The sequence below is a fragment of the Otolemur garnettii genome, unplaced genomic scaffold (assembly GCF_000181295.1).
Source record: "Otolemur garnettii isolate 467f Iridium unplaced genomic scaffold, OtoGar3 scaffold00103, whole genome shotgun sequence".
Lineage (NCBI taxonomy): Eukaryota > Metazoa > Chordata > Mammalia > Primates > Galagidae > Otolemur > Otolemur garnettii.
Window position 1 is genome coordinate 2,120,905 of NW_003852498.1, and position 9,084 is coordinate 2,129,988.

Sequence of the window (9,084 nt, forward strand, 5' to 3'; positions counted from 1 at the left end):
GGGAAATATGCCCAGGTTACCAACAATCCTGAAAATGATGGATGCATAAATGCAGTCTTACTGGTTTGATAACCATTTCACACAAGTAACTTACACAACAATTGAGAAAACCAGCATTACTGTGATGTTTCAGAATGCTACCAAACAGCCTTACATGTCTGCAGTCATTAAGAGAACTATTTATTAAATTGTACAAAACATTAAAGTGGTCCAGTTTAAAAAAAAAAAAAAAAAATTTAAAAAAGGTAGAGTGTTACTTCTTCCTTTCCAATCTGGATATCTTTATTTCACTTACTTAATCACCCTGGCTAGAACTTCCAATATAATATTGAATATAATTTGCTAGAGAGTTCCGTTATTCACTATTAAATATAATATTACCTGTGAGTTTTTCAAAACTTCCCTTTATCAGTTTGAGGAATAACTCTTCTATTTTTAGTTTGTTGAGTACTTTTTAAATTATGAAATGATATTGGATTTTGTCAAGTGTTTTTTCATCTATTGAGATGACCATGTGGTTATTTTCCTTTATCCTACTAATATAGTGTATGACATTGATTGGCTTTCACATGTGGAACCCATCTTACATGACTGGGATAAATCCCAGTGGCTTGTGGAGTATAATCCTTTGGCGCTGCTGGCTTTGGCTTGCTAATATTTTATTGAAGACTTTTTTCCACCTCTATTCATAATGGCTATTGGTTTATGAATTGCTTTTCTTGAAATGTCTTTCTTTGGTTTTGGGATCAAAGTAATATTGGTTTCACAGAATAGATTAGGAATTATTTCTTCCTCTTCTATTTTTTTGAAGAGCGAATGAAGAATTTGTGTTAATTATTTAACATCTTTAAAGTTCACTAGTGAAGCTGTCCGTTCCTGGACTTTCCTTTGTAGGGCAAGTCTTTTTGATTACTAACTCCATCCCTTTGCTTGTTATAGGTCTATTCAGATTTTCTATTTTTTCTTGAGTCAGTTTTTATAGGTCATCTCTCTAGGAATTCATCCATTTCATCTAGGTTATCTGATTTGTTGCCACACAATTGTCTATAGTATTCCCTTATTTCCTTATTTATTTCTGTAAGGTGAGTAACAATATTCCTTCTTTCATTCCTCTTTCAGTAATCTGAGTCTTCGTTTTTTTTCTTGGCCAGTTTAGCTACAGGTTTGTCAACTTCATTGATCTTTTCAAAGAAAACCAGGCTTCACTGCTTTCTCCAGTGTTCCAATAAGGTTTTTACTGAATGTGCAAAATTGCTGATGTTTCCTTTACTTAGTTGCTGAAAGTTAATGTTATAATTCAACCAAACACCTCATAATTATAGAAATTCTCTTAATTGTGAAGACATAGAATACTATAGCTTAATAGGCAGAAACCCCATCCATGGTCCTAAGTCCTAGTTAACCTTTCTGAGCCCCTATACCCTCATGTATAAAATGGAAATAGCAGTAAAGATGTCTGGAGCTACCGTGAGAATTACAGGAGGAGGGATACGCAGCATCTCATGGCCCAGGGCCAGGCATTTAGCAGACACCAAAGAATACTGATTGTCTGTTTGACATCATAGACACAGTATCTATACAGGCTTCTGATATCTAATACACAATGTTATCAATCACTCCTTCATTCTCCTCCTTCGCCTGCCCTCCCCCATCTTAAAATCTTATGGCTTGAATCTTCCATTGCATTTGAGGGCTTCTATACTAAGCAGCTAAGTGCTGCTGTCCAGGGCAGCAGGTAGCATCAACACCTGGGCCTACAGCACAGCCTGCCTTTTTCCTGAGTCCTTGTGATCAAGTTGTTTTGCAGCAGGGGCAGATAAAGTGGGTCCCTAAACAACGTTTCTCAAGGACTTCCTCAAGCAATAAATGTGTTAAGAATAAACAAAAGCCTTAGAGAGGGCCATCAGCTAAGGGGTTAGTAATGAATGTCATTAGCCTGGCTTCCTAAGTAGCTAATAAGAGACCCTGCTGGTGGGATAAGTTAGATGAGACAGTCTTCAAACTAGGGAGTGAGATCTGTGTAACACAGCCTCAGAGAATGTGCCCAGGCATGCAGGTGATTAGAAATGCAATCCAGCAGGATAAGGGGGAGAGAGGGAAAGGCGAGGCAAGATTAACCTGGAGTATAGGGAGAATTAAAGAGCCAAGGGCCTAGGATACCTTTGTGGCTATAAGATAAAGAAGAGATGGGAAAGGATCTAAATATGAAGAAACTGAGCACAGCTTTGTCAGCCAGGACTTTTCTGCCAGTGGCAAACATTGCTTAATTAATAAACTGCCGAAGAGTGGCACATGGGGCAAGCACTCTGCTCTTCACAACAGTGTGAGACTCTGAGAAAAAGCACAGGCAGTGGGAGTGGGGAACAGAGAAAATGGACCAGAGAGGGTTATACTTTTAATACTTAGACTGAACGTGAGTGTTCTGATATCAAAGCAACAACAACAAAAAACTTTGGGACCCTAACATTTCCTGTCTGTATTTCAGTCAAGAAAATCTGACACTAAACACAAAAGAAAATAATCCTAATTCTGAGTTCCTTTTTCATGGATCCCATCTAGTTAGTATATTAGAAAGCGCCAAGGTAGAAAATTACAAGCCACACAAGGGCAAGTCCAGCAGTTCTGGACAAAAGCTTGACAGCCACCAGGGCAAAATTCTCAGACAAAACCCATCACCCACAAAACCAGTAACGACTAACTCCACCTAAATACTCAGCCCCTACAGACCTTGAATGCTAATAAGTTCGGGAAAGAACAATTATTTCTGTCAGTTCTTTTTTTGAGGAAAAAAATAAAGTAATAAAGTAAACAGCTGGAAAGAAAAAAGCCAGCATAAAAAACAATAGCTGCAAAGGTTCTCACACACAAACATGCACACAAATGCATGAGAATCAACATGTTTACATGAAGCACTTTAGAGAATAGATATCAACATGACCTGTAACCTTGTGTTCTGCCAAGTTCATGAGTTACACATATCACACTAGCAGAACTTTCAAAACTTATAAGATCATGGTTGAAACATTAAAATCCTCAATCATTTCTTCACCCTTTAAAAAAGATTACCCTTTCAGCTTCAGCCTCTATTCAGGAGTTTTTGTTTTCATACAGAAGAAAAGTGATCAAAGTGAGCACGAGTTTGGATACAAACTGGTACATTTTTAAATGCTAAGACAGGAAAAGTTAAATGCGATCATGTTTATCAAAAACCTGTGACCTTCTTCAGGTCAACTCATCTGCTCGGGGTTAGGCTTCTTCCTTCTCTTTAAGAACTTGAAACAAGTATGGATAAAACAGCAGGTAAATAAGCAATGGCTTTAATATTCCCGTGGGGAGTCACGGGTTCAGGAAACAAAATGGGCCAAAAAATAGTAAAATGGAAGCTTTAAGATGAAAACATTATCTAAAATTCAGTTTGGCAGTTTCTTAAAAAGATGAACATAAATTTGGCATAGAACCCAGCAATTCCATTTAGTGTATGTTTCTACTCTTGACAAGGAAAATATATGTCTATACAGAGATTCATGTGAGTGTTCATAGCAGCATTATTCAAAACAGTCAAAAAGAACTGGAAACAAAATAAAACGTGGATATTCATACAACAGAATAAATACAATTTGGCAAGAAAAAGGAATAAAGTAGAGATACGTGCTGTAACCTGGATGAGCCTTAGAATTTTTATGCTAGGTAAAAAAAAAAAACCCAAAAACAACAAAAGCCAGATGCAAGCTGGGGATGGTGGCTTATGCCAGTAATCCCAGCACTTTCAGAAGCTGAGGAAGGGAGGATCACCTGAGCCCAGGAGTTTAAGATCAGTCTGGGCAATACAGTGAGACCCTGTCCCTACAAAAAAAGAAAAAGAAAAAAAGAGGCCAGATGTGGCTCGGCGCCTGTGGCTCAAGTGGCTAAGGTGCCAGCCATGTACACCCAAGGTGGTGGGTTAGAATCCAGCCCAGGCCTGCCAAACAACAATGACGGCTGCAACCAAAAAATAGCCGGGCGTTGTGGCGGGCACCTGTGGTCCCAGCTACTTGGGAGGCAGAGGCAGAAGACTCGCTTGAGCCCAGGAGTTGGAGGTTGCTGTGAGCTGAGATGCCACGGCATTCTACCCAGGGGGACAGCTTGAGGCTCCTGTCTCAAAAAAAAAAAAAAAAGAGGCCAGAGGCAAAAGACTATAGGTTGTACGGTTCCCTTTACGTGACTGTCAGGTAAAGTAAAATCTGCAGAGACAGAAAATAGATTTATGTTTTTCTGGGGCTGGAGTCAGGACAGAGGAGTGACTACAGATGGGCGTGAGGGATCGTTTAGGGTGACAGAAATATTCTAAAATTGCAATATTATGAAAGCTGCACAACTCTATAAATATTTATTAAAAATCACATAAGTGTATACTTAAAATGTATGCTTTTTATGGTATGTCAATCATCTCAGTAGAACTACTTTTCAAACACACCCTATAAGGTGCGTGCTGCCACAGGCACAGATCTGTTGACCTAAGCATACACCCATGTCACCACCACCAAGGTCATCCTGTGCCTAACCATCACTTAGCACCCTGTCCACAAACATCGTTAATACTCATTTGCTTTCTACCACCCCAGGGTTTCTGCTCATCTGTGCCATTTTTTCTATACTGTACTTACATCCAGTGTAAAAGGAATCAATGTAGTATGTGCCCATTTATGTCTGATTTCTTTTCTTACTAAACATAGTATCTGTGAGACTCATCCAAGCTGATGCCGATATCAGTAGTTAATTCTTTCTTATTGCTGCGGAGTATTTCATTGTATAACTAGACCACAATTTGCTTATAAATTCTCCTGTGGAAGGGCAGTTAGGGTGTTTCTAGTATGGAGTTACTATCAATAAAGCTACTGTGAAGGTTATTTTAAATGTTTGCTGGTAGACATGTACTTGTTTTCCTTAGGTACACAGCTAGGAATAGAAATGCTTATTCAAAAGGGAAGCAAATATTTAGCTCAGGTAGAAACCTCCATAACATTTTCAAAGTACTAAACAAATTTACACTCTGACTAAAAACGTCTAAAAGGCCCACCTGTCTTAGAATACAACTGACAATAGTTGCTATTGTCCATCTTTTTTATTTTAGCCATTCTGCTGGGTGCAGTAGGGGAACCTTGGTTTGATTTTAATTTGCATGACCTCAGAAATGACATTGAGCACATGGTCAAGTATTTATTGAAATAACTCTTCTTTGGGGAAGAGCCTATTCAAGATTTCTGTCCATTTTTTAATAAGTTGCCTATATTTTTTCTTACTGCTTTGTAGAAGTGCTCTATTCTGGACATAAATCTTTTATCAGATACGTGAATCACAACTATTTGCTTACCTTTTCTCTCTCTTAATAAAGGATATGAAGTCCATAACAAAGGACAATTTATCTTTATGATTTCTTTTCTAGTCAGTGCTTTTTATGTTCTGTTTAAGAACTCTTTGCCTATCCCAAGATCATGACGATATTTTCCTATGTTCTCCTCTAGAAGTTTTATAGTCGTACCTTTCAGATTTGAGTCTTTTATCATGAATCAAATTAATTTTTATACATGGAGTCAGAGTTCATTTATTTTCTCATTGTGGCGTCCACTTTTACAGCACTGTTTATTGATAAAACCATCTTTTTCACACTGACCTGTAGTGGCATGATGGCCATATGTATCAGGTGGGCATATACGCATGAGTCTGTTCTAAACTCTATTATGTTCTGTCGTTCTTTATCCAAGGGAAACATCACTGTCTTAATTACTGAACCTTTATAGGAAGCTTTTTGGAGGGGGGACAGAGTCTCACATGGGTAGAATGCCCTGGTGTCACAGCTCACAGCAACCTCAAACTCCTGGGCTCAAGCCATCCTCCTGCCTCAGCCTCCCTAGTAGCTGGGACTACAGACCATGGGCCACCATGTTGAACTAATTTTTCTATTTTTAGTACAGATTTTACTTTACTCTCTCATCAATAAAGACCAGATTTTACTTTTCCTGACAGTCATGTAAATGGAACCATACAACATGTAGTCTTTTGCATCTGGCCTCTTTTTTCTTTCTTTTTTTGTAGGGAGAGGGTCTCACTGTATTGCCCAGACTGAGGTGGGGTCTAGCTTTTGCTCAGGCTGTTCTTGAACTCACAAGCTCAAGCAATCCACCCACTTCAGCCTCCCAGAGTGCTAAGATTACTGGCGTGAGCCATCTCACGTGGCCTCTTTATAGGAATCTTCAAGAAAGGAATATTTCAATGCACAATTTGTTCTAGAACTTTTTGAGTTCTTCCTGTAGGAGAAGCTAATGCCAAAAATTAACTATTTCAAGTCCTACATGTCATCATATATGTCATTGGAAGAAAAACTTTTTAATCAGTAGAATGAAAACCTGAATATTTTTCACCAAAGGCCTGCAAAATCTTCATGATCTCTTATGTTAACTTGAGGAACCTCTTTGACTCTGGGATGAAAACAACTTACCTGAGTAAGATAGATGGTATCTTTAAACGCGCGTAATGGATCTGTGCTTTGCGGAAGTTTGAAATGAAGTTGGGCCTGATGAAGCATTTGCTTGTTACCATCCTCATGATGTTGTCGATGAAGTGAAAATTTGCTATTGAAAGACCAGTCCTTTTTAGATGAGACCTTTTGAAAAAAGAATACCAGTTACCAGTTAGAAAGCTGTAACTGGACAGAACTACATGTCTATCAGTTCCTGACAAAGCAGGAGACTGCGCCCTGGGAAAGAGCTCAAAGCTCATTCTGTGTCCCCAATTTCATAAACGTTTTGTCATCATACTTGTTATTGACAAGAGACGAGACAGAGCAAAGTTAACACAGAAAACCAGGATTCAGAACCTGTTTCCTCCCTTATTCAAACCAAGAAAGCTACATTTTGGTGTTTCTCTAAAAAGCCTTGCCTTATCCAAACATATTCATTCATCGTTTTTGAAACCTTCATGTGTTTTAAAATCATTTTAAAATATGATTTTAACTATCCAGGTGCCATCCTACCTATTATTAGTTGGTCCAAACTGAATGATAGAATGTGATCAGCATTGTTAGAACTGTCACAATTCTTAAATAGGAACCAGACACCATCTGCGCAACAGCCAATGCTTTAGAGCTTGCTCACGTGCTCATCTGTTTCTCAGCAATTACTAAACATACCTGATAAACATGTGTTTAATTTTGATACAGCTGAAGGCACAACCCAAATAATAATACTCCTCTCTCCTAAGAATCAATCTTTTCTAAGCCAGGCACAATTTACAGTCTCTTTATTTTTTTTATCCTAATTTATAACATTTTTTATCATTAGCTCAAAGTAAAAAAAAAACAGAGTTAAGAAAAACACACATTGGAGTGTGCCTTTTACAAAAAAAAAAAGGGCAGTAATTTTGGCTGCGAGGCTCTTAATTTAATACACTGTTAGCATTTGAGAAAGGTGTAAGACAACTGCTGGCTGTATCTCAAAATATCTGGAGTTTTAATCCAAGGTACACTGAGATTTTGAAAAAACCTACTCTGCACCCTACCCCCAAAATTTGAAAATTAAAAAGCTTAATCCTTGTTCATAAAGCACGACTTATAACCAGTAATCCAGCAACACAGAGGCCAATCACTTTAAAAGGAAATTTTTAGGGAATTGATTCATGCTAAAATAAATGTACATTATCCATATTTAATTTGGAAATTTTTTCAAATTATATCTATTTCCCCAATTGCCACCATCAGAATCATTTAGAGAGCACTACTCCTATTATCTGTTTAAAATAGGTATTCACATTCACAATCATTTCAGACACATTTTGGATGCACACACCTTCACCAACAATCTTCTTCTTATTTTTCCTCTTTTCATTCATTTTTATTTATTTCCTTTCATTATTTTTAATTGGTACAATAATTGTACCTATTTATGGGGCATGCTGTGATACTTCAATACATGTATATAATGTGTAATAATCAAATCAGGCTAATTAGCATATCTGTCACCTTGAACATGTATCATTTCTTTGTGTTGGGAACATTCAAAATCTTGTCTTCTAGCTATTTGAAAATATACAGTAAATTATTATTTGCTACAGTTCCTCCACAGTGGTACAGAACATTAATACTCCTCCTAACTGGCTGTATCTGTTACCCAACCCCTCCCTACCCTCCTTCAACCCTTCCCAGGCTCCACTAGCCCCATTCTATTCTCTATATGAGCTCAACTTTTTAAGCTCCCCCCTTTTAAACTCTGAAACATAACTTTGGGCCTTTGATTGATAATGATTTGAATTTATGCCATTATCAGCAAACTTGAACTTTGGCTATATGGGAAGCTTTCTACTTTCCTGTAACAATGGTTTGGAAGACTGTTAAAATTTTAGCTATAACAATGTTACCAGAAAGCACTGAAAAGGGCTAGGCAAAGCTCTAATTGCTTTAAGAATATGAACTCATAATAACTCTGTAAGTAGGTACAATAATCTCCCTGTTGTTTTATTAGAGAAGTGAAAACCAGGTACGAAAATGTTAAGTAACTTGCTCAATATCCCAAGTTACTTACTGCTCTCTAGCTCTGGTCCCTAGTTCATTAAACCTGGAAGCATTTAAAGAAAATAAAACTTTCATTCAAATCATACGGCTCGACTGGATTACACATGTATTAAGGGCAATAATAGTTTATATTTTATAAGCTCTCACTACGTCAGGAGCTGTGCTAAGTGGTTCAATGTATTATTAATTAATCTTTACACACGAACACATGCATATATGCATAAACCACATATATGTGCGTGCACACACATGGAGGTATTTACTTCTATTGACCCCAATGTACAGTTGAGGAAACTGAAATTCAAAAAGATAAATAATTCGTCCAGGGCGACACAGCTAGTGAATGCCAGTTCCCATATTTCTCCACTATGTTCATAACAGTTCCCAGTTCTGCTTATTCCAAAGCCCAAATATTTAGTTACCATGCAATATTGATAATCATCTGTTGAAAATATTATTTTACAAAAAAGTAATACATCACAAATTAAAGAGCAACATTTTAATAGAGTTGTTGGAAACATGAAAAAAACTTTTTTTTTTTT

At 37.4% G+C, this 9,084-nt stretch overlaps 2 protein-coding genes across 2 annotated transcripts in view; one reads left to right on the forward strand and one right to left on the reverse strand.

The window, feature by feature from the left end:
- The window catches only part of LOC105887662 (ribosome biogenesis protein NSA2 homolog), a 4,056-nt gene extending 806 nt beyond the window's left edge, over positions 1 to 3,250 (forward strand). The window contains exon 3 of the mRNA XM_012809272.1: positions 3,227 to 3,250. Within this exon, the coding sequence (XP_012664726.1) occupies positions 3,227 to 3,250 (24 nt within the window). The remainder of the gene's footprint in view (positions 1 to 3,226) is intronic.
- Positions 1 to 9,084, reverse strand: part of MANBA (mannosidase beta) — a 113,681-nt gene that overhangs the window by 20,313 nt on the left and 84,284 nt on the right. The window contains exon 13 of the mRNA XM_003796326.3: positions 6,476 to 6,640. Within this exon, the coding sequence (XP_003796374.3) occupies positions 6,476 to 6,640 (165 nt within the window). The remainder of the gene's footprint in view (positions 1 to 6,475; positions 6,641 to 9,084) is intronic.